Source organism: Prionailurus viverrinus, chromosome B2, assembly GCF_022837055.1.
Source record: "Prionailurus viverrinus isolate Anna chromosome B2, UM_Priviv_1.0, whole genome shotgun sequence".
NCBI classification, from domain to species: domain Eukaryota; kingdom Metazoa; phylum Chordata; class Mammalia; order Carnivora; family Felidae; genus Prionailurus; species Prionailurus viverrinus.
Genome location: NC_062565.1, coordinates 35,431,986 through 35,456,831, shown reverse-complemented (window position 1 = coordinate 35,456,831; position 24,846 = coordinate 35,431,986). Strand labels below are relative to the sequence as shown.

At 44.8% G+C, this 24,846-nt stretch overlaps 1 protein-coding gene across 1 annotated transcript; it reads left to right on the top strand.

Annotated features, from left to right (window-relative positions):
* The first annotated feature begins 3,485 nt into the window (after positions 1–3,485).
* PPIL1 (peptidylprolyl isomerase like 1) lies at positions 3,486–23,334 on the top strand. Its single transcript, XM_047860115.1, has 4 exons — positions 3,486–3,794; positions 7,108–7,262; positions 22,165–22,233; positions 22,835–23,334. Exons 1-4 carry the CDS (start codon positions 3,739–3,741, stop codon positions 23,053–23,055), a joined length of 501 nt encoding a protein of 166 aa, XP_047716071.1. The 5' UTR covers positions 3,486–3,738; the 3' UTR covers positions 23,056–23,334.
* Positions 23,335–24,846: the final 1,512 nt, after the last annotated feature.

Below are 24,846 nucleotides of genomic sequence, written 5' to 3'. Positions count from 1 at the left end.
TTGGCATTTAGAAAAACCCTTGAGAAGGTTTCCAGGTAGTAACACTCTGTGCCACAGAATTGCTTGTGGTGACTTAGCTCCGCCCAGCCACTGGAAGCTCTCTCTGTTCAGGTTCCGGCCTGGACCAGGCCCTGTTGGGAATGCTGAACTGAACTGAACTTGGACGTGGTCCCTAATGTGGGCTCTTATCAATCTACTTGGAGAGAAGAGAATGTGTACAAGCGGCTAGACAACAATGAAAGGTGGCAGAGGACTAAAGACCAAGAAGGGAGAAAGGGAGAGAACCTACTCGCAGACAGGAAGGGTAGAGAGGATTTCTGAAGAAGTTGGGACCCAGGCATGGGCGAGGTTTGGGAAGCATTGCAAGGAAAGGGAATGGCCTGAGCAAAGGCCCAGAAAGTGGAAATGTTGGTGGCACATTTAAGGCATGGATGAAATGGTAGGAAATCAGGCTGGGGAAGTCAGGGTGAAGGCCCTTCAAGCCCAGGCCAAGTGGTTTGGGACTTTATTTTATTTAGTTTTTATAAATTATTTTTTTAATGTTTGCTTATTTATTTATGTATTTATTTATTTATTATTTATATTGAGAGAGAGAGAACACAGGGAAGGGGCAGAGAGAGAGAGAGAGAGAGAGAGAGAGAATCCCAAGCAGGCTCTGTGCTGACAGCATAGAGGGGGGGCTTGATCCCATGAACCCTGAGATCATGACCTGAGCTTGAAATCGAGCTTAACCAACTCAGTCCCCAGGCGCCCTGGGGACTTTAACAGGCCAAGGGAAACCATTTCACATTTCTTGGCAAAGTGACATACAAGATATCTTGGGAGGAAAGCTTTGGCTGGTGTGTGTGTAGGATGCATTAGTGGGGAAAAGCCAAAAGGCAGGGAACCCCACAAGGGGGCTTCTAAAATAAGCCTGGTGTTAAAATAAGCCTGGTAATTTGGGAAAAAAGAATTGATAAGTCTTGATGATGTATCACTTACAGGGAGCAGAGAGAAAGAGGATGATCTTCAAGTTTCTAGCCCCCAAAATGATGTTTCTGTAAGAGTTTATAATTTTGGTTTTAATAAAGCACATTTATTAAGAAGACAAATTAAGCTTAACAGAATAGATGAAGTAAATACAAGACACTCAGAGTAATTTAAGGTGGACTGTTAGTTATACTCAGAAAATCTCTGTTAATTCCTCCCTGAAGTCACCCAATGTTCTCTTGGGGACAAAAGGCCAACAAATACAGAGTCTCTTGGGGAAGGATTTTGGAATGAGACAACAAGACACTGACTTATTCTTGTGTAAAACTCCAATGCATCCTCACTGTGCCCTAAGGCACCCAAAATAGATAGTAAGGAACTACATAAGATCCAGAGAAAGGTAACTCAGATAGCAACAGACAGAATGGACCAATGATAAAGACTTTTCTGTCCAGCTCAAGGGTCATAAAGAGGACATGAACACGAGACTGCAGAAAGTGTAAAATTTATTATACCTTACCTTAGCCCAGCATTCATCAGCGTAAAATGTAGTTCTCTGCCCATTATTAATTCAACAAAACCTGAACACCCTATTCTCAGTACTCTGCGAGAAAGGCACAGAAATGAAGGAGAGGCCCAGCCTGCTCACTGTCTGGTTGATCTCTACAACACCGTATACCCTTATTCCTACCTGACAATTAAGGGAGCTAGGATTGAACTAACTATACATAGATACTCACAGCTGTGATACTGAACAAGTCACTTAATCTTTGTAAGGCTCAGTTTCCTTAAAGTAAAAAGGGTATAGTAACATCAACTTCATGGAGTTTTGAAGATTAAGTGGATCGCTGAAATAGTAATTAGTAAAAATGCATCATACACAAAAAATAGTTTGCAAACTGGAAGCACTCAAACCGAACATGGAATGAGGTTCGGAGGTATATCGTTATGAAGCAGCTTAACCGGTGAGGAGATAGTGTGGCTTTTTACTCTTCAGGTATTTTATAATATTGGAATTTACTAGGGATAGGGATGGGTTAAAAGTAGTTACTTCATGGGGCGCCTGGGTGGCTCAGTTGGTTAAGCGTCTGACTCTTGATTTCAGCTTGTGAGATCGAGCCCCACATCCGGCTCAGCACTGATAGTGCAGAGCCTGATTGGGATTCTCTCTTCCCCTTCTCCCCTGGTGCACTCTCCCTTTCTCTCTCAAAATAAACTTAAAAAAAAAAAAATAGTGGGGCACCTGGGTGACTCCGTCGGTTAAGCGTCCAACTCTTGATTTCATGATCTCACAGTTCATGGGTTTGAGCCCCACATCAGGCTCTGTGCTGACAGTGTAAAATATTTTTTAAATATTTTAAAAAGTTTTAAAAAGAGTAGTTACTTCATATCAATTTTGAGAACAGTTTAAGTTTTGTTTTTGATTTTCAGAGGCATGAACAAGAAGTGGCCCAAGTTAAGTTTCGCTTATTTTATAGAACAAGCTAAATTAAGGTTTGCCTATATGACTCAACTGGTTTGCCTGCTCAGGAAATTTTCAAGTCTGGTCTCCATTTGTGTTTGATTTTAACAACGTGAAAGTACACCATAGTTCTTAGCTCGATGCCTGACATAAAGTAAGAACTCATTTAGCCATCGTTATTTTTTTTTTTAAATTTTTTAAAACTTTATTAACATTTATTTACTTTTGAGAGACAGAGCACAAGCGGGGGAGGGGCAGAGAGAGAGGGAGACACAGAATCCGAAGCAGGCTCCAGGCTCTGAGCTGTCAGTCAGCACAGAGCTCGACTTGGGGCTGGAACTTGTGAACCACGACATCATGACCTGAGTTGAAGTCTGACGTTTAACTGAGTCACCCAGGCGCCCTGTAGCCATCATTATTAACCAGTGTGCAAAGCATCTACAACATTTACTTACCCCATTTCTTTCTCCTCCTCCCTCCAAACCTGCAGGGCCTCTACTTTGCTTCTCTTTGACCCTGAACAAACCTCCCTAACAACCTTCTATCCCATATATCCCAGCCAGTCACTCTAAGCCTTGCGTTAGCCCTCATCTCTTTGATCTTCATTCTCATGTCTCTCCCTTTACTTCTTTCTCATTTTCTTCCTGACCCTTTTCCTCTCTCTGTCCCAGACTCTTTGCTTTACTTTTTGGAGTCTTAAGGCTCAGGTTTGCTGTGTGGCTAGAGACAAACGAACAAGTCATTTAACTGCTGGGTCTCGGTTTTCACATCTGAAAAATGGGAACAATAATATCTACTTTACAGGATTGCTCTGTGGAGTGGATACTAAAATGTAAGTGCTATATAAATTGTAAAGGGCCTTACAAAGGTCAGATACTGGCACCTCTCATTTCTATTCCCTTTCATTCTACTTCTCTCTTTCAAGTCCCAGCCCCTTTGTGGAACTAGAACTTCTTCCAATGGAAAATTAGGACATAACTCCAATCGGAGTGCAGATTTTCTGGTTCTTCCCGCCTTCCCCGCCTAAACGAACCAATCAGAGCTACAGGAGAGTGTCGCACTCTTCACTTGGAGACCACCCCCTACAATGGAGCTTGCGCTTTTCTCCGTCTCTGCAGCCGTTGTTTTTCGCTTCACATACCAGCTTCTCCGCCTTGGAAGTGGGGTCCTTCTTCCTTGTCTCAACTCCCCAAATCTTGCCATAGCAAGGGTTGAACGGCGAGGACCGGAAGTGTGCGCAGCAGCGGCGGGTCCCCAGGCATCGACACCGGAAGTAGCAATTGCTGCTGGATTGCGCGCGCTGCGCTATGGCGGCGATCCCCCCAGACTCCTGGCAGCCGCCCAATGTGTACTTGGAGACCAGGTGAGAGGGGTCGGGCCTCGGGGCTGGGCTGGCGGTGGCGACGCGGAGCCCCGGCTTTGCCGCGGGGCTGGGTTCCGGGTACGCTCCCCCGGGAGGCTGGCCTCCACGTGGAGAAACGTAGAGCGGCGGCCGTAAGGGCAGCTTGAGCGCTGAGTGGGGACCGCCACCTCCCGCGTCCGAGCTCCACCCTGGCTCTCCCTGAGACCTCAGCGACAGCGGCCTGGTTGCCCTCCTCCCACCCGGTGGTTCATTCATTCATTCATTCATTCAACTAGCGTGTGTTGAGGTTACAAGCCAGCGACGTTGCATCTGGAATCAGGTTAGAGGTGCCTATGGGGCGCTTGGGTGGCTCAGTCGGTTGAGTGTCGGACTTCGGCTCAGGTCATGATCTCACAGTTCTTGGGTTCGAGCCCCGCATCAGGCTCTGTGCTGACAGCGCAGAGCCTGTAACCTACTTCAGAATCTGTGTCTCCCTCTCTCTCTCTGCCCCTCCCCACTTGTGCGTGTGTGCAGTCTCTCTCAAAAAATAAACAAACATTTAAAAAAAAAAAGAGCTGCCTAAGACACACACCGCTTTTGAATTTCAGAGTTGCGGTCATCTAGGTGGGGCTTGTTTATACAGCTGTTACAGTAACTACTAATGTTGTAAGCAGTTTAGTTGCATTAAACTATTAGAAAGGCACAGGAAGAGACACATTTCCCCCAGTATCAAAGAGTGCTATGACTGAGCACTGACTAGCGAGTGCCATGCCCCTGACATATAGCATCTCATATAGTGTAATCCATTTAATACCCACATGGGTATTATTCCACCTTCTCTCCAGTTTTAGCAGGAGAAATGCCAGAATTTACAGATGAAATGATTTGACCAGACTCATACAGCAAGTAAGTAGGGAAACCTCATTTGGAGCCTGGTCCGGCTGCCTCACATGCTAGGTTCTTTAGCTCCATTCCTTCCACTGCCTCTTTGGAAAAAGTCCAAAGTGATCTTAAGAAAGTACTACAAATAACCTAAGTAACTTCTTACTTCTACAACAGTGTAAAATTAAAGCATGGTAGCCTGACATTCAAGATGATTATTTTTTTCATCTGGCCTTTGCCTTCCCTCTCTGGCTGCATCTTCTGCCATTCCCACATCAGTAGCCAAGGACCAGTTACTGTTTTTCTATTTTCTGCTCTTGCTCGTGCTGTTTTCCCCCGGAGCACGGTTCTTAGATGCTGCTTTTGCTCCCTGGTCATCTTCCCCACCACCAAAATCCTACTTCAGGCCCCAACTTGAAAGCAATTTCTGAATTCACCTGTTCACGTTTTTTTTTAAGTTACAAAATAAATCAAAATTTAAATCCAAGCAGTGTAAAAGTATATAGAGTAAGTGAAAGCCACCTCTTCCTGTAAAAACAGTAAATAGTTTGTTGGATGACCTTCCACATCTTTCTCTGCGAACATCTAAACATCTCTTTTGTGTTGTTTCTTTTATCTTTTTGTTGTTGTTTTCTTACTTTGAAAGAAGGAGACAGCAAGTGAGGGAGGGACAGAGAGAGGGAGAGACAGAATCCCAAGCAGGCTCTGTGCTGTCAGCGCAGAGCCTGACGTGGGGCTTGAACTCACAGACTGTGAGATCATGACCTGAGCCAAGATCAGGAGTCAGAGGCTTAACCAACTGAGCCAGATGCCCGTCTCTTTTATGTTGTTTCTTAAAAACAAAATCATGTGATCATACTGTATATATGTTGTATATATGTTTTTTTCTGTAATTTGCTTCTGTTTCACTTGCTAATACAGCTGCCCATAGTATGGATATTTTGTATTTTAGTCACTTCTTTGAAGGACACTTAAGTTGCCTCTTGTTTTTTGTTATGACAAATACTGGCATGAATATCCTTCCACATACCGTGTCCTTTAGCAGCACGTTTGTGAGTTTTGTTATAGAATACTTAGAAGTTGAAATTGCTCTCAAAAGGTATGTTGATTTCATAACTGTATAGGTATTTCCTGATTGCCATTCCAAAAAGTTATTCCCTGTATTTAAAAAATATGCACCAGAATATAAGCTCCATGAGGGAAAAAACCGCCTAGAACCATGCCTTGCACAGAGTAGGTGTCGATCCCTGCTGAGTTGTTAGTAGGGGATGAATTGCTGGTAGAAAGGCTTTTTTTAGAGAGCTATGTTCTAGCATATACCACATATATATATTTATAGAGTGCTTATGCTGTGCTTGGCACTGGCTATCCAGACTATACATAGTTGCCTCAATTTTCACGTTCTTGGAGCTTAAGATCTAGGTGAGTGATGGAGTAGAGGAGAGGGGAAGGCATCTAAGTCTTTTACTTTTTTCCTGAGCAGTACTTGGGGGGCAGGGGGAGGTAGAGGGGAAGGGCTCATCCATTTCATAGGTATAGAGATGTGAAGTAATCAGGTTTTGCATTTGTTGCACCCTCTCTTAAATACACACAAACTGTACCTTTTTTTCCCATTAAAATTACGAATTAAATTACGAATAGGTAATATATTTACATGGTTCAAAAATACAAAAGTTTAAAAAAAAATACTCATTAAAAACCATCCTGTTTCCCATTTGTCAAGTTTCTACCCCTACCCAGAAACTTATGCATGTTTAAATAAATACAAATTCCTGATATAATAATACCTTCTTTTTAAAAAATGACAAATTAAGTATTAAGTGAAATTGTTTTCCAAATTGAGGGTTGGTTATACTGGTTTCCCATGATCAGCGATTTTTTTTTTTTTTTTTAATATATACGGCTAGTTTGAATTTTTATTTTATTTTTTTTAAATTTTTTGTTTTTTTCAACGTTTATTTATTTTTGGGACAGAGAGAGACAGAGCATGAACGGGGGAGGGGCAGAGAGAGAGCGAGACACAGAATCGGAAACAGGCTCCAGGCTCTGAGCCATCAGCCCCGAGCCCGACGCGGGGCTCGAACTCACGGACCTCGAGATCGTGACCTGGCTGAAGTCGGACGCTTAACCGACTGCGCCACCCAGGCGCCCCCGGCTAGTTTGAATTTTTAGTTGTCCACAGTTATTTTGTTTACAAGAAGTACCAGAAGTTCCTATGTGTTTTACTCAAAGAAGATACCTGTGTTTATATTATTTACATTGTGACGTTTTCCTTTGCTGAGCATGAGATCTGATGTTTATTACAATTTCATGACTTACATAAGTTTGAAAATAAAGAGTCCTGGATCAGTCCCATAATATTCCTGTTTGCTGTGACCTTGTTCTTGACTAGAACTCTACTGTCGTCCCCCCGCCCCCCCCCCGCCCCCCCCCCCCCCCCCCCCCCCCACAGCATGGGAATCATTGTGTTGGAGTTGTACTGGAAGCATGCTCCAAAGACCTGTAAGAATTTTGCAGAGTTGGCACGTCGAGGTTACTACAATGGCACCAAATTCCACAGAATCATCAAAGACTTCATGATCCAGGGAGGTGACCCAACGGGGACAGGTATAGTTAAGCCGACGTTAATTGTTTGTTTTTTTTAATTTTAGAGCAAGCAGGGGAGAGGGGCAGAGGGAGAGAGAGAATCTTTTTCTTTTTTTTTTTTAATGTTTATTTATTTTCGAGAGAGAGAAAGAGACAGAGTGTGAGCAGGGGAGGCTCAGAGACAGAGAGATACATAATCCAAAGCAGGCTCCAGGCCCCTAACTGTCAGCACAGAGCCTGACGCGGGGCTTGAACTCACAAACCGTGCGATCATGACCTGAGCTAAAGGTGGATGCTCAACTGAGCCACCCAGGTGACCGAGAGAGATTCTTAAGTAGGCTCCATGCTCAGTGTGGAGCCCAGTGTGGGACTCGATCCCACGACCCTGGGGATCCTGTGACCCTCAGGGATCATGACCTGAGCTGAAATCAAGAGTCGGACACTCAACTGACTGAGCCACCCAGGCGCCCCAAGCCAACATTAGTTGAATTCAGTGAAATAGGGCAGGCTGAGAGAGGAGCATGTGTGGAGGGAAAAATCAAGAATTTGGTTTTGGTTTTAGACATTACATTTGAAATAGTTGTCAGGTCTTCATTTAGAGGTGTTGAATAAGTGAAGGGATAGGAGTATGGAGTTCATGGAGAGATCTGGGATGGAGGTATGAATTTGGGAGTTACTGTCATTTAGATGGGATTTATTAGTGAAATTGGTGCGTGCTAACGTGAGTTTCAAGGCCCCTTGCTTCTCAGTCTGCATTTTCTCTCTGCTAATTTCTGCTCCTGCTTTTTTTTGCCTTTAAATAAGTTTGATAATCTTTGTGCCAGTCTTTTCTTAATCTTGTTCTTCTTTGTCATTTTCAGTTGTTCTCTATTTATCCTTTATAACCAGAGGTATTCAATGTTTTTAATGTATATGGACACGTTTAAAAATACAGAAGATACAGGAAACTAGAAAAAAGAACACGAAGATCATTTATACATATACTTCTTAAAGATTTCTTTTTTTCTTTTTTTAAGTTTATTTATTTATTTTGAGAGAGCACAGGTGAGAAAGCACAGGAGAGGCAGAGAGAGATGGAGAGAGAATCCCAAGCAGGTTCCCCACTGTAATGCAGAGCCTGATGTGGGGCTTGAACTCACGAACCATGAGATCAAGACTTGAACTGAAACCAAGAGTCAGATGCTTAATTGACAGAACCAGCCAGGTGCCCCCTTCCTAAAGATTTCTAGCCACTACTAATTATTCCCACAATATCCACTTCTCAGAAACAATTGATGTTAACTGTTGGTGGACATTATTCTAGAAATCTTTCTTTTCAGATACCTAGTTAAAAGGATGGATCACTAGCTAAATAGAGATGATTTCAAGACAATAGACTATGTCATGCATGTTATTGTTTTTAAAACAAAAAAAACATTTAATTTTGTATATACTTAACAAAAATTGATTTCCTGTTATGAAAGGTGAGGCAGTCAGTACTTAAATTTTTACCCATTCCTGTTGTTTAGAAAAAAACTCAGTTTTGCCTGCATTCTCTGATGGGAAAAACCTAGTTCTTTCCTCCTGTGTTTTTCTCCTGCATGTCTCCCTTACTGCTAACACAGATCACTTCACTTCTGACACAAATGTATTTAGGTTTGTCACCACCCCCCCCCCCTTGCCCGACAAGCAATTCTGTGACACCAAGTGAGTGTCTTAGATTAACTCAGTTCCCACAAGTTAAGGCCCAGTCCCCACAAGATTGCCCCTCTTCCCCTGGCCCCCCTTTAGTCACAAGCCTAGGTTCCAATAACCCCCTCCTTGGGGTCCCTTAATTTGCCAGAGCAGCTCACAGAACTCATGGAGACGTTTACCAGTTTATTAAAGGACATGATGAAGGATACAGATGAACAGCCAGATGAAGAGATGGACAGGGTGAGGTCTGGGAGGGTCCCCAGGGCAGGAGCTTCTGTTCCTGTGGAATTAGGGTACGTCACCATCCGGGGATGTGTTTGCCCACCTGGAATCTCTCTGAACCCTATAGTATTGGGATTTTCTGGAGGCTTCTTCATGTAGACATGACCAATCGTTATCTCCACTTCAGCCCCTCTCCCTTCTCTGAAGAAGCAGGGGTAGGGGGATGGGAGGCTGAAAATTCCATGCTTCTAGTCATGGCTTGGTCTTTCTGGGGACCAGTCGCCATCCAGGAGTCCACCGGCCTCATTAGAACAAAAGATGCTCCTAATGCTCTTATCACTTAGGAATTTCAAAGGGTTTTAAAAGCCCAATTTCAAGGACAGGTCAAAGACCAAATGTTAGAACAAGAGCTGCCCCTAGTATTCTTACCATGTAGGAAATTACAGGAGTTTTAGGAGCTCTGTGCCTGGAACTGGGGACAGAGATATATACACATCTCTATCTCTTCTGTTACCTCACACCTACACTCCTCCCTCCCTTGCTCTCAATTTTTGTCCTTAGTTTTATTTTTCATCAGGGCACATTTTCCATTCTGTGCCTGATTCCCTCAGCTACAGTATGGGTTCTACATTTCAGAGGGTTCAGTGTTTACCACTAGGCTTTTCTGTTCACAAGGGCTGGAGGGCAGAATTTCCTGCTGAGTGGTTTGTATTGCAGGCGCTGGAGGGTGTTACATTTTTTTAAACTCCCATCATGTTAGAATTTGAAAAAGACCATGACTGGGTATTCTGTTCTTCCCTCAGATTTTTTTAGACAGGTCTGTTCTGTTGACTTCTGGTTGTAAACATGGCTTTGGAGAATATGGAGGCCAGATTTACTCCTTCCTTCAGCTCTGGAGAAGTGTTTTGATTTGTATTTGTGAATATTTTCTCTGTCACTTGCTCTGATTTCCTAGTTCGGGAAACTAGTTATTCTTTGTTTTATGACCTTTGCTTTTCACGTATGTTACATTACTTTTATTTTTAAATTTTTATGTTTATTTAGTTATTAAGAATCTTTTTTTTTTTTTTTAATGTTTATTCATTTTTGAGAGGGGGAGATAGGGAGGGGGACAGAAGATCCAAAGCAGCCTCTGCGCTGACAGCAGTGAGCCCAGTGTGGGGCTCAAACTCAGGAACCGTGAGATCAGGACCTGAGCTGAAGTCAGATGCTCAACCGAATAGGCCACCCAGGGTCCCCTATTTATTTTGAGAGAGAGAGAGCGTGAGCACATGGGAGCATGCATGCAGGGGAGGGGCAGAGAGAGGGAGAGAGAGAATCTCAAGCAGGCTCCACACTTAGCGCGGAGCCAGAAGCGAGGCTCAATCCCATGACTGTGAGATTATGACCTGAGCCGAAATCAAGAGTCAGATCCTTAACCGATTGAGCCACCCAGGCGCCCCTATTAGATTTCTTCTGAGTGTGTGAGTGTTCTGAGTGTCTTTCTGTTTTGTCTTGCATCCACTGAGATAATCCTAGACCTTTACTCTGTGCCTTATTCAACTTGTGGTCATGTCTGTTCTGTCCTTTACTGCTCTGATTGATTTACTAGCACTGTATTGGTGTTATTGGGCTCTCAATCTGTTTCCATAGCTCTGCAGTCATTTCACTTATTTTGTTGATTTATTATCTTGTCTTTGAGCTTTTGTTTTATTGGATTCTTATTTCTATTGAAGCATCTGTAGCTTGAGACAGCTGCGGAGAAGCCCTTGGACTATGTTTTCTCCCAGACTGAGTTCCTGAGGTGTTTTTTCTCTCTTTTTTTTTTTTTAATTTTTTTTTTAAGTGTTTATTTAATTTTTGAGAGAGAGAGCATGTGAATGGGGGAGAGGCAGAGAGAGGGAGACACAAAATCTGAAGCAGACTCCAGGCTTCGAGCTGTCAGTATAGAGCCCGACACGGGGCTCGAACTCACAAACTGTGAGATCATGACCTGAGCCGAAGTCTGACGCCCAACCGACTGAGCCACCCAGGTGCCCCACGAGGTGTTTTTTCTGTTACAACCCTTCCTTTCTTTCTCTCCTTCCATTTGTTGTAATACGTTTGCATAGTTTCTGTGCCACTTCTTTTCATCTTATCTATGCTTAATGTATGTCGGCACTGATGCTGTTTGTACCTTTTATTTGTTCAGATACAGTACAAGTGGATCCTCTTTGTCATTGTCCTTCCCATTCCAGATACTAGGTTGCTTTCTCTCCATTCTATTCTGGCCTGATGAGGTGGTGGGAGAGCTAATGCTGAGTGAGCACCTTACGTGAGGGCCAGCCTCTGTTCTGTTTCCCCAGCCTCTAGTAAAGCCCTCTCCCTGGAGACCTCTCCCCCAACCCTGGACTCTGGGTAGTCCCCTGAGAACAGCTGTAGTGGAGGAGAAGGATCCTCCTACCCTTTTTCATTCATAGCTGGGTCTCCATAACAGGAGAGATTGATAGAAAAGCATACAGATTTGTTTGTTCTAAGTTTTTTTTCAACGTTTATTTATTTTTGGGACAGAGAGAGACAGAGCATGAACGGGGGAGGGGCAGAGAGAGAGGGAGACACAGAATCGGAAACAGGCTCCAGGCTCTGAGCCATCAGCCCAGAGCCTGACGCGGGGCTCGAACTCACGGACTGCGAGATCGTGACCTGGCTGAAGTCGGACGCTTAACCGACTGCGCCACCCAGGCGCCCCATGTTTGTTCTAAGTTTTGATGACACCGGAGCCTTGATAAAGAATTGAAGACCCATGGGCTTAGTTGGTTGAGTGTTTGGCTAGATTGTTTCGGCTCAGGTCATGACCTCAGGGTCATGGGATTGAGCCCTACATTGGGTTCTATGCTGAACACGGAGCCTGCTTAAGATTCTCTCTCTCCCGGGGAGCCTGAGTGGCTCAGTCAGTTAAGCTTCCGACTTCGGCTCAGGTCGTGATCTCACGGTTCATGGGTTCGAACCCCGCATCGGGTTATGTGCTGACAGCTCAGCTCCTGGAGCCTGCTTCAGATTCTGTGTCTCCCTCCCTCTCTGCCTTTCCCCTGTTCATGCTCTCTGTCTGTCTCTCAAAAATAAATAAATGTAAAAAAAAAAAAAAAAAAAAAGAGATTCTCTCCCTCCTTCTCCACCTCCCTCCCTCCCTTTGCCCCTCTTCCCTGCTTGTGTTCGCTCTCACTTTCTCTAAAAAAAAAAATAAATAATAATGACCTGAAGAAATGGTTATACTTGAGTGTTTTTGTGCTAGGTTTGACAGTGTTGTGCTAGGGTGGTTTCACTGTTTGAGTGTTCTGTGCTAGAGTGGAAACTTGTGAGAAAACATGCTAGGACGAAAGGGGTCTGAGCTGAATGTAGTAAACATCAAGGCTTGTTCGTTCAGCTTCCTCTTGGGGTCCTTCTGTCTTAGAAATGGGATGTTCTTTTCCCCAGGTATAGTGAGGGCACCTTTCACATGAGGGTCTTAGGACCTACTCCAAGGGAACGTCACAGTGTCCTTCTTGAACCTGACGTTTCTCAGATTCCTTCAATTTGAAATATTCAGTGTGCCCAAGTGCCGTATTTTGGGGTAGCTTGTCCTGAACCCCAGCAGCATGGCCCAGTGCCCCCCCGCTTCCCCAAGGTGGCCGTGGCTGGTGGCCTGCCATGCCGCTGCTGAGCCCCTGTGGTATGCACAGGCTTCTGTCTTCAGGGACTTCTCTTCAGTTTTTTCAGGGTTGCTCACCCACTACTTCTGTTGGCTTCTCAAAATTGGAGGCTATTTGTAAGAATGCTCTGGGTTCCACACTCTCTTTCCTGCTTACTACTTTTAGGGAGTGCAGGCAGAAGAATCTCTCTTTCCTTGGCTTACTCTTCTCAGCATTTTTGTACTAAGTTTCTTTCCTTTTTCTTTGGTTGATGCTGGTGAATTTGGGGCTTGGAAAAAAGTGGAATTTTTTTGTCTGTTTCATCAGGTATGGAGGGAGTCTAAGCCTGCCTCACTCCTCTTTCTTTATCTGAAAGTGTCCTGTCAGCACTTTGATGTACTTTCCTGTCTTCTTCCTCTCTCTCGTTACGAGATAAAATTTTAATTCATAACGCCAGTGAACTGAGAGAGTCCATGATAAATGTACAAGAATTGGAAGTGACTCAGATGTGAGTTGTTCATGTCAGAGCTTCCCTATATTTCTGTAATTGCTTTGCAATCCTTCATAATGTCACATTTCCATGATGCAATTTTAATGAAATGGAATCACTCAAAAGATTTCCAAGTAATTGCACCCAGCCTCAAGTGTAATGAATGATTGAGCTGGTAGGTCTGTGGTAGAAGGCAAACACGCTTAGGCCCTCCTGGGTCACTAATATGAACTGCTAGCTGATTAGACGACATGTTTTTTGCTAAATATCTCAGGTGGACAGCATGACGCATCCTGGGCTCTTCAGTAAGTCGACGTACTATTTCTGTCCCTCCCTGTCCCTTGGTCTGGCTACTCTGGAACTAACTATTCTTTCCACGGTCTTTCTTAAGCACCTTTGCCAGGTGTTTTCTCAATTCAGATACCTTTGAATTCCTGCTGCGTTTATTTATTTATTTTTATTCATTTATTTTGAGAGAGAGAGCATAAGTTGGGGAGGGGCAGGGAGAGAGGGAGAGAGAGAATCCCAAGCAAGCTCTGCGTCGTCAGTGCAGAGTCCGATGCGGGGCTCGAACCCACGATTGGTGAGATCATGGCCTGAGCTGAACTCAAGAGTTGGACGTTTAACCCACCGAGCCACCCCGGCACCCCACTTGCATCATTTTCAACTATTTTTTCCTCTTTAAAATTTCTCTTTTTGTAATAACTATGCCGGCTTTTTCCTTAGCTGTCTTTTTTATCTGCTTCTACTAACTTCTTCCCTTCCTCTCCTGCCTGTGAGACGTGGCATCCTGTCAGGCTCTTCCTCTCGCTCTTCACGCTCTGCAGTTAGCCTCGCCGGGCTCACCAGCTGGCGTGATCGCGGTGATTAATTGCATGCTGATTACGCTGCACATCGCCCTCCCTCTGACTCCTCGTCTCCTCTTGGTAGCCCCAGGAACACCTGAAATTTAACTGTGGAACGGCCAGCTCATCGTTACTTGTATTCATCGGGTGAATATCTGCTCAGAGTCTGCTGGGTATCCTGTGCTGTTCCAAGTCCTGTGAAGAGACTTAAGCAGAAGCCGAGGCATTTACTTTTACTTACAGCTCTCCCTCCTCTGCCAGGAAGACAAGATGGTTCTTATAAGAAATAACAATAGAGGCGTGCCTGGGCGGCCCCATAGGTTAAGTGTGTGACTTTTGATTTTGGCTCAGGTCGTGATTCCAGGGTCGTGGGATAAAGCCTTGTGTTGGGCTCTGCATTGAGCATGGAACCTGCTTAGGATTCTCTCTCTCCCTCTGCCCTTCCATCTGCTCTCATTCTCTCTCTCAATCTTAAGCGTCCGACTTCAGCCAGGTCACGATCTCGCGGTCCGTGAGTTCGAGCCCCGCGTCGGGCTCTGGGCTGATGGCTCAGAGCCTGGAGCCTGTTTCTGATTCTGTGTCTCCCTCTCTCTCTGCCCCTCCCCCATTCATGCTCTGTCTCTCTCTGTCCCAAAAATAAATAAACGTTGAAAAAAAAAAATTTTAAAAAAAGAAAAGAAAAGAAACAACTATAAGGTAATATAATATGCAAATTTATGGTAGTACACTCTGGGTTATATATATGACATAGGTTGGAATAATTCATAATAAGAGAAAAAGTACAGTGGAGTGGAATTAGCATGGATGGAGGCATATTGTGAGGTGGACCTTGAAGGAAATGTAGACTTTTAACTCTTAGGAGGACAGGGAAAGGCATTCTAGATTTAGGAAGAAGAATGAGTAGAGTAGAGGCACAAGTGACAGAGACATGTTGAGTGTGAAGGAGAGCGCAGCACCCCAGATGTTGTGTCTCACATGCTGGACCGGCCACCTCTCCATGTCCAGGACAAATATGTACAATGTGATCTCTGAGGTCCTTGAACTGCATGTTTAGGGGACACTTAAGGAGCTGTTAGGGACAGAGTGCACAGAGTAGTTAGAGATAGCATGGTGGATAAGATCAGACTGGTTCATGGAGACTCCCAGACAGGAGTTCAGATTTGATCTAATGTTATTCTGGAACTATTTTGGGACTCTTGAGTCTGGGATAAGAAAAGTAAGTGAGGAAATTTAATTCAGCCATGGTAGATGGCAAGGTCATGGAGTGTGGGGTGAACAGGGTCACAGAGCCTGGTGGGCTTGGGGTTGAATCTTGGCTTCACTTGAACTTACTAAATGTAGACAAGTTGTGTAAGCTCGTTGAGTCGTCTTATCTATACACGCAGAGTGTGGTTGTGTTCACCTCATGGAGTTGTTGTGAGTCGTAAATGAGCCGATGTTTGTAAAATGGTGAGTACAGTCTTGACCCAAATAGGAGCTTTAAAAAATGTTATTCTTTATTTTGATTGTTAACTTACTTAACAAACATCTTTTGGACCTCCCGCCATATTCCAGGCATGTTCTACGAGCTGGGGATACAATAGTAAATTAAGGAAGCCCTGGTGAAGTTCTCATTCTAGTGGGAGAGACAGTGAACAACTAAGTACATAATACATTATCACTATCATGACAAATGATGTGCAGAAAATGCTGTAACAAGGGGGTAGAGCAGGAATTCTCAGCCTTGGCACTGTTGACATTTGGGGCTGGATAATTCTTTGCTTAGAGGACTGTCTGTGCATTGTAGGCTCTTCAGCTGCATCTCTGACCTCTCCCTGCTAGAAGCTAGTAGACCCTTCAGTGTGACAACCAACAATGTCTCTACACATTGTCTGATGTCCCTAACGGGCAAATTCACCCTCAGTTGAGAACCACAGGAGTCACGGAGGTGTTATTTTGGATAGCGGGATTAGGGAAGACCTCATTGGTAAGGTGCATTTGAGCAGAGCTCTGAATGAAGTGAAGTAGTGAGCCTGAGACTGTCAGGGGCAGGGACACCACAGAGGGAATAGCGATCAGAGGCCTTAGACCAGAGGATGCTTGGCAAGAAATAGCACAGACCAAGTGGCTAGGGCAGGTGAGTGGGGGGAAGAGTGACAGAAGATGACTTTGGAAGGTAGCAGGACACCAGGTCATGGAGTCTCATAGTGGTGAAGACTTTGGATTTTGTCCTAAGCGTGATGAAATGTCACCAGAGGATTTGGAGCAGAGGACTGCCATGATGAGGCTTGTTTTAAAAGGGTCCCCCTGACTTCCATGTGGAGAACCAGCTGGCTTGGAAAAGAGGAGACAAGGCTAGAAGCAAGGAGACCAATTGGAAGCTTGTGATGTTTATCAAAGCTAGAGTTTTTTGTATTTGGCCTAGGGTGATAGTGGTTCTGTCGGTTCTGATCCTCTGGGAAGCAGATGCTAAGACAGAGTTAGACATTCAAGAGCTTGATTGGAGTAACGCCTGTGAAAGTTAAAGGGGCAAGAGAGCAGTGGTTGGAAGGGGAGGTCTTCACACATCAGTGCACGTCTAACATATAAAAGGACAGAGGGCAGAGGAGAAGGAGCCAGTAGAGGAAGGGGAGGAGCCACCACCAGTAAGGTGGGATTTTTAGAAGGGTGACATCAACTGTCAGATGCTGCTCACGGAGCAGGCAAGGTGAGGCCTGAGGATTGGCCATTGGATTTAATGACGTGATGGTCACTGATGACCTTGGCAAGAGCCATTGTAATGGAGCGGTCAGGGCAAAAGTCTGATTGGAGCGCATTTAGAGGCAGGAGAGGAAGCCAAGACACCAAGTGTTGTCAGCTTTTTTGGGGAGTTTTTCTGTGAAGGGGCGCAGAGGAATAGGGATACTTGGAGTGTTGTGTTTAATTTTTAAGACCTTTTTTTTTTCATTTTTTCTTTTTTCTTTCTTTTTTTTTTTTTTTGCTGATAGGCCTGGTCTACTAGAAAGAAAAAAAATAGTACAGCAGAGGGAGGAATTGTAGTTGCAAAGTTCCATAACGGTGAATGGGCTCAATTAGGTGCATGGTGGTGGGATAGTCACAAGAACGGTTTATTGATGAGGGAAGAAGGAAGGGAAATGGGTGGAGATGTGGGAAGGGGAGTGGATTTGGTGGTGAGAGCACGTGAAAGTTCTCTGCCTTTTTTGTCATTGAAATAAGCAGAGTTACACTCAGAGCAAGGAGCAGTGAGGGAGTGGCGGAGGTTTGCCGATTGAGGAACTGCAAAAACCCATGCAGGCTGACTCCTAAGGTGAAGTATTAATCACTACCTACAGTTGCCTCTCACAGGAAAATGCCCAGGTTATCTCCGTTAAAGATAGCTCAGGGGCGCCTGGGTGGCTCAGTCAGTTAAGCGTCCAACTTTGGCTCAGGTCATGATCTCACAGTCTGTGAGTTCGAGCCCCGCGTCAGGCTCTGTGCTGACAGCTCAGAGCCTGGAGCCTGCTTCGGATTCTATGTCTCCCTCTCTCTCTGCCCCTCCCCTGCTCGTGCTCTGTCTCTCTGGGTCTCAAAATAAATAAAAACATTAAAAAAAAAAAAAAAAAAACAGCTCATCATCGCTGATAATACAGTGTTTGCTCCATGCTTTACACTGCGTGGTTTCTGTGCACGATCTTACTTAGTTCCTGTAACAGTCCTACGAGACAGAAGTACGACAGAAGTACTTCTACTATTCCATTTTTCAGACAAGGAAACTGAGGCTTTGAGAGGGTAAATATCTTCCTTAAGGCTGCTCGGCCAGTTGGTGGTGGAGTTGGAATGGAAATCTGGATCTCTCTGGCCCCAGAGGCAAGTGAGAAAGACAGGACTCCTAAGACCCTCAAAGCTTCTTGGAGAGATGTAGCATTCTTTCCCACGTTAGATCTGGTATCTGGCATTTGCCCTGGTAATCCAACAGCAGCAGCTCCACCTGTTAGTTCCCTCTTCCAAAGACTCTGTTACTAACAGCGATTGTATCAATTTGGAATGCTTTTGGCTGCACATAACAGAAAACTCAACTGCACCGGCTTAAACAAAGAGAGCTTTTGTTTTTCTCGCATAAGAAAATGTCTGAAGGTAAGCAGTTGTAGGCCTTGGTTCAGCTGCCCAACAGAGTTGTCAGGGACCCAAGCTTACTATATCTTTCCATTCCATCATTGTTAGTGTGTTGGCCTTGGATCTCAGACTTGTCTTATGGCTGCAATATGGCTGCTGCTGCTCCTGACATCACCTCTGCTTTCAAAAAAGGGAGATGGGGAAAGAGCTATGGGTGAAAGACAAAGGAGCATGTTTTTCCCTTTTTATCAGGAAAGTTCTAGCTTTCCCAGAAACTCTACTCAGCAGGCTTCTGTTTGTATCAGTAAGTCCGAACCAGATCATCTGACTACCCCTAGCTGCAAAAGGCACTGGTCATTACCTGCCTCTCTTGTTCCTGAGGTTGAAGTAGGCCATGGAGAAGGGGTTAGAGAAAGAGTTAGAAATGCTCAGAGAACAGCTAACCTGCTGTTAGATGCTCTCTTGCCAGAAAAGAGGTTTTGATGGGTTTGGTCAGTCGCCTCCTGGTGTCAGGTGCCCCAGGCAGAGCTTTCACGTAGGCCTCTTCATGGGTCCCTGGCTCACCTGTACTGCTTTGGGACTGGTCCCAAAAGGGGCTGTGGCATGGGAGCGATGGGGTAAGTAGCACCAAGTATGGTCATCTTTGAAACACCGTGTCTTAGATGCTGCTCCAGTTCATCGTGGGAGTTTTCTGCCAGGCAGTGAGCAAGAAGAGACATCGGAGGGGTCTTGGGGAGAAGGAAATATTTTTTTAAAGCAGAAGATCATAAAGAAAAAGATTGAGGGATTTCAACTGCAAAAAATTCTGTGCAGCAGAAGACCCCATTAAAAGAGTGATAAAATTTCATCCACCGGAAGAAAGTATTTGCAAAAGCATTAACTGACCAAGGATTAGTATCCAAAATATTAATCCTAATAATATACAAATTATATATATATATGAATTATATATATTATATATATGAGTTATATACGTATTTTTATATATATGAATGTCAAACCACTTAGTAGATAAGTGGCTGTTCACAGAGGAGGAAAGCTAAATAGCCAGTAATTGTGGCGTTATGCACACCTTCAAGGAAATGCAGATTAAAGCCCAAGAGATCAGACACCTCAGACTGAGGAATTTTAGAAAGTCTGGCTAAAGCACCTAGAGCAGTAAGAGTGAGCACTGTGGGAGGGAGTGCACATTGGGGCCACTTCTGGCAAGCTGTTGGAAGAAATCTGGTAATGGGGAAATACTCAAACCGTGACCCTGCCTGCCCATGAGGTGTTGTCCCTAAGAGCTCCCGCACTTGTCTGAGAGAGGCGTAAGAATGATTACTGCAGCATGGTTTACAACAGCAGAAACAGGAGAAGGATCCCAGACACCCATCGACATGAGGAAAGGTAAGATTGGTGTTACAGTCGCACAGTTGGAACGAATACTACAGAGAGCCGCATGGAACAAAATGGATAAATATGGCGAACAAAGAACAGCTAATTGCAGAAGAATACATAGAGTATAATACCATTTATATAAACCGAAAAATATGCACAGCAGCAATGCATTTTTTTAGGGTGCATACTTAGGTAGTAAAAAGGAAAAAGCACGGAAGGGACAGACTCCTGGCCAGCATAATGGCTACCTGAGAGGAAAACGTGATTCTTTGAAGTAGTTGTTAGCTGGCGGGGAGGTGGGTGCGGAGAGCAGGGAGTGTGTGTGCATGGTGTCTTTGACTGGATTGACCACACTCTTCCTGAGCGAGGGTGCGGTTGTTTGTCTCATTATTCCTTGTCTCTTTTGTACATCTGAGATATTAAATACCTTGAATAAATGTTGAAGAGAAGGGACAGAAGAGTAAAAGAACGTCCAGAATACAGAGTTTACAAAACAGATCAGTGCCTGTCGCCATTGTATCTGTACTAGACTCGGCACACAGCAAAGTTTTGACTGCAAAGCTTCCAAATTGTCAGCTTTATAAGTGATCGTTGGCATCTGCTCTGCACTGGAAAACTCTTTAATCGTGGCTGTCCCCCTACTGTCTCTCCCCAATTCACATCCCCAAAGGAATGTTTTGATTGGAATTCTTTGTCTTTCTGACATTTTGTTGCAAACCCTACTGGGTTGAATTAGATGATGAAAAGATAACATATTGTGTGTAAATGGTGCTGTAGAGCCCCACACTAGTTGCAACTGGTCAGACTATGCCTGGTGAGTACAGAGGGGCCCCCGTGCTCTTTCCTCTCCTCTCCTTCTAATGACTTAACCCCCGGGCTTCATCTGTGACTCTTGACTGGCCCATCCCTTAACCCTCTTGCTCTTGGTGCCATTTATGTGATGGCTTTCGGTTCCTAGAGGGCAGGGGCCCTGAGGTTTCATCCTGGAAGCCCCCGGCTTGCAGGGATCCCACTTCCAAGGCCCAGCCTGCGACGAACAGCCCGCTACTGAACTTTGCCCTCCGTTTGCTCACTCAAGCCCTGGATTTAGGGCTTGACCACAGTTTGTGCCCATGGCCCTCTCTTTCATAGTCAGTCCTAGCACTAACCACCCCCTCTGCCCCCAGCCTCAGGTAGGAACCTTGACTCTGTAGTCTGAGATAATATATTGGTTACATGATTGCTCTTGAGAAGTAAACTGACAGGTTGGAATTTTTGGAACACATTTTTATAAAGTTTGGTATTTGGGTACTTTCCCAGAAGCATAGGTAGCCTGGGCCGGGTGGGAGGTTTCCCTGAGTCTGTTAGGATTCACCCCCATTCTTCTTTGCGTGAGAAGTGTTTTCTTCCAGCACCGGGGGCTATGACAGGCTCTCTGTGGTGGAACATTCTAAGTACTGCAAGGGATTTTCACCATGGAAACACCTTAGCTGGCCCCTGGGGCCTGGGAGGAACACGGTGCGTTACCATCCTACTTTCATAGCAGGCTGTAAGAGGAGGTGAGCTCCCTGTGTCTGGGCTGTTTTCTGGCTGCCAGGCAAGCAGAGTAAGCTGATGAACCCAATGTTCACTTTGTTCCAGGCTGTTTTGTCTTCGTTGGTCAACTTGGAGAAACCAGAGTAATTCAGCAAGTCGTATTTTTTTGCTAAATAGTTGATTAGGCGAGTTGTCTCCTATTTGGACATTTTTTTTCCCTTTGGGAACACCATATTTATTGTATCATTTTGCTCTAAGAACAGAACCTGGGTGCCAGTGCCACACTCTCGTGGACATAATATAAATGGCGGAAGGTGGCGATGTTGCTAGCAAAGCGTTCCTAATCTCACGTCTCTTCATAATCTCCTTAGTGATGCACGACCTCTCCTCTCCACGGACTCTGCCTGCTGTGATATTCCTTTCTGCCACGTTGCCACTTTCCACTCTGTTTTCCTTAAGCTGGGTATCTTTGACTTAAATGAATGTTACTTTCCTTCATCTAGGTTCAGGACGGCGAGTAGCTCCTTAAGTCTTGTGCCATCTCTGGTCCATTAAACATGGCTGCCTACAGTTCTGAGTTGGTAGGCCACAGAGGCCCGTCGAAGCTCAGCAGGGAGGAATGTTGGTTGATCAGCAATGTCTGCGATGGGCACCGGGTTCAGGCTTGGGGCGCTCCTGTCTAAAATGCTCATAAAAAAGTTAAAAATTAAGAAATCTCTTAATCCATCAAATTATAAATGGTAGTTAAACTGTAGATAGTTAGATTATAGGGGACTTTAATGTCCTATTGATAATGTTCTATGCTTTCTGCATATTTGACAGTGAACACGTATTACTTTAATGACCAGGAAAAAACACTCTTGGTGCTATTTTGAAAAGAAACCTCTTACCTGAATGAAACCAGTGATCCGAATGTGCTATGTCTGTGCTTGATCCTGCTGCTGGGCTACGTAGTTGCAATATACTTAGCAGGGGCCAGGTGTGCTCACTGCTCTTTCCTTTTGTATACTCTGAAGAATCTTTTGACCCTGAACCATAATTCTTGCCGTGAGGTAGAGCGTGGGACTAGCTGACTGGCTTCTTGTCTTCTAATCTGGCAGGTCGAGGTGGTGCATCTATCTATGGCAAGCAGTTTGAAGATGAACTTCATCCGGACTTGAAATTCACGGGTAAGTAAAGAGTCTGGCCGGACCGGGTAGGAGGAGGGAGAGGACTTTAAAAGCTTGCCCTTGGCTGTGATCCAGGGCGCATGCCCGACACCGTGGCGTGGTGCCATGCCGCTGCCCAGCTACGGCGCCACAAAGAGCCGTGGTGGATTAGAGAAGATGACGCCTCTCTCAGGGTCCTGAGCAATTCAGAGTGCTGGCCTGAGTGTTCTAGCCTCTAATTGTTGAATGTTGCTGTCATAAACTGGGAGTTATATTTATATACCATGTGTCTGTAGTTCTGCACTATAACTAAAGTCTGCTTTCCTCAGAGAAGGAGGAGACCTTGCTGGGATTTGGAGGGGAATCAGGAACATGGCCCAGCAGTTGGTGGGGATCATCATGGATAGAGAAGTTGGGGAGTAGGTGAAGACCAGGAAGATGAGGTTGTTGGGGTAGTGCAGTGATGGCCTTTGGTGCAAAGGCGGAGAGCCTGCCCTGAGGGCAAGATTGTTTGGGTCACGCGGTTGAGGACAGAGGCCAGAACAAAGTCTGGGATGGTGTAACACGCTCCAGGCTGGAACTTTGGGGGTTATTCATACTCTTTCTTCCTTTTTCCCACCAGGGGCCGGAATTCTCGCAATGGCCAATGCAGGGCCAGACACCAACGGCAGCCAATTTTTTGTGACCCTAGCCCCTACCCAGTGGCTTGATGGCAAACACACCATTTTCGGCCGTGTGTGCCAGGGTATAGGAATGGTGAATCGAGTAGGAATGGTGGAAACGAACTCCCAGGACCGCCCTGTGGATGATGTGAAGATCATTAAGGCATACCCTTCTGGGTAGGCTTGCTGCTTTCTTGGGCACACTCAGGTCCTCTGAGATGGCCTCGGTGAACCAGCTTCCAGATGACCTAGAATGACACATACTTAAACTTCATTTTGGCCTTGCAAATCACAGAGCTAAGGAGACCTAGGGTCTTGGGTGAGTTAGAGATGGAAGTATATTTTTATTTTCTTTTATTTAAATAATTTTTCTAAATTTTATTTTAGAGAGAGAGCACGCTCACAAGTGCGGGAGAGGGGCAGAGGGAGAGAGAGAGAATCCCAGGCAAGGTCCACACTCAGCGCAGAGCCCAACGTAGGGCTCGATACAATGAACCTGGGATTGTGACCTGAGCCAAAATCAAGATTTGGACGCTCAACCACTGAGCCACCCAGGCGCCCCGGAAGTAAATTTTAATAGGATGCTCCTTTTCTCTTCCCCCGGTGCCTCTGTTGACAGAGCATTCACGGAAATGCTCATAAGTAGTCATTCACGGGGAACTGCCTATTGCAAATGAGCCCCTCCTTGGTTGTGTCTGTTCTGATACACTTGGAACAAAATGCAGCCGGCTCTGTCATTTCGTGGTGCCTAACCAAACTTCTTCCTGCAGAGATTTATATTCTGGCCTACACCGCAGTCTTCGGTGGCTGACAGCCACAGAATTCAAAACCAAGTAGTGTCTATCAGCCTTCTTAACTCCATGCACACCCTATTTCAGTCTCCTACATTTGTTCTTCCAGGGAATGTATGCATCTCTATATATATTTTCCCTCTCAAAACCAGAACGTCAACACTGCTGTTTCTGACACTTAGACATCCCACGCAAAGCCACGTTGGATTTTTGCCAAATGAAAAATGCATCCAACAATCAAGTTTCTAAGAAGGTGTCAAGTGGGGAATGACAATGTGTAATAATCGAGAAAGGAATTTATTAAAAGCAAACCGAAACACTGACCATTTTCTCCCCAGGAAGGAGTAGAACTCTGTAGTGAGCATAAGGGTAGACTATGAATTCTCCTTAAAAAGCAGTATTGTCATGAAGGAGAGGCACCGCTTGAGTTTTTTTTTAACCTAGGACTAGAGAAACTGGATAAGGGATTTTCTATGTTTTTTCAGTCTTTCTGATTTTTTTTAATGGGGGGTGGTAACAGAAAGGAAGTTGCCATCTATGTAATACATAGAAACTTCCAAAATAAAGTGCCACTGATGGTTGAAATTGCTTCTGGGCTCTGATTTTAAAGACTGTATGAAGTTTTAACAGCCATTTTAACCTGTGAACCGTCTCAAGTAGGATTGTAGGGCTCATCTTCAAGATTTCACATTTTAGGTCTGTGGGCCTCCAGTGGACTTCTATTCAAGAGCAGGGCGGACTTTAAAAAGGCAGTAAGTATCTAAGAAAGAACTTAAGTGATATCCACTGGCATTTCTGAGTGAGGGGGAATTGTGTAGATTAGCCAGGTGGATGTGCTGAGAGACCTACAGCATCCCTTGAACTTGTGGGAAACCCACCTTTATGTTGTTACGGACCCAGAGGTGGTATGTAGGGTGGCTTCCTTAAATTGGCAGCTCCTTGATTGAAGAGGGGATTGTAGCTTTAATCTTCTTCCTTGTCATTCCATAAATTTTGGAAATGATGGGTTACTTTAGGGAATGACCAAAAAGTTGTATTCCTCAAGCCTTCCCCACCTTCAGCCTCTTTCTCCATGCTTCTCTTTCTTTCCTCTCGACAACAAAAAAGCAAAACCCAACAACAAACTATGTAAATGACTTTATTAACTTTTCAGACATGGTGTTGGGCAAAGTACTGTTCTA

Excerpts from the sequence above, each read along its gene's own strand:
- PPIL1 (XM_047860115.1), top strand. The coding sequence starts at position 3,739 with ATGGCGGCGATCCCCCCAGACTCCTGGCAGCCGCCCAATGTGTACTTG. Across the intron at positions 7,263-22,164 it reads AGGTGACCCAACGGGGACAG|GTCGAGGTGGTGCATCTATC; the intron begins GTATAGTTAAGC and ends CTAATCTGGCAG. Across the intron at positions 22,234-22,834 it reads TCCGGACTTGAAATTCACGG|GGGCCGGAATTCTCGCAATG; the intron begins GTAAGTAAAGAG and ends TTTTCCCACCAG.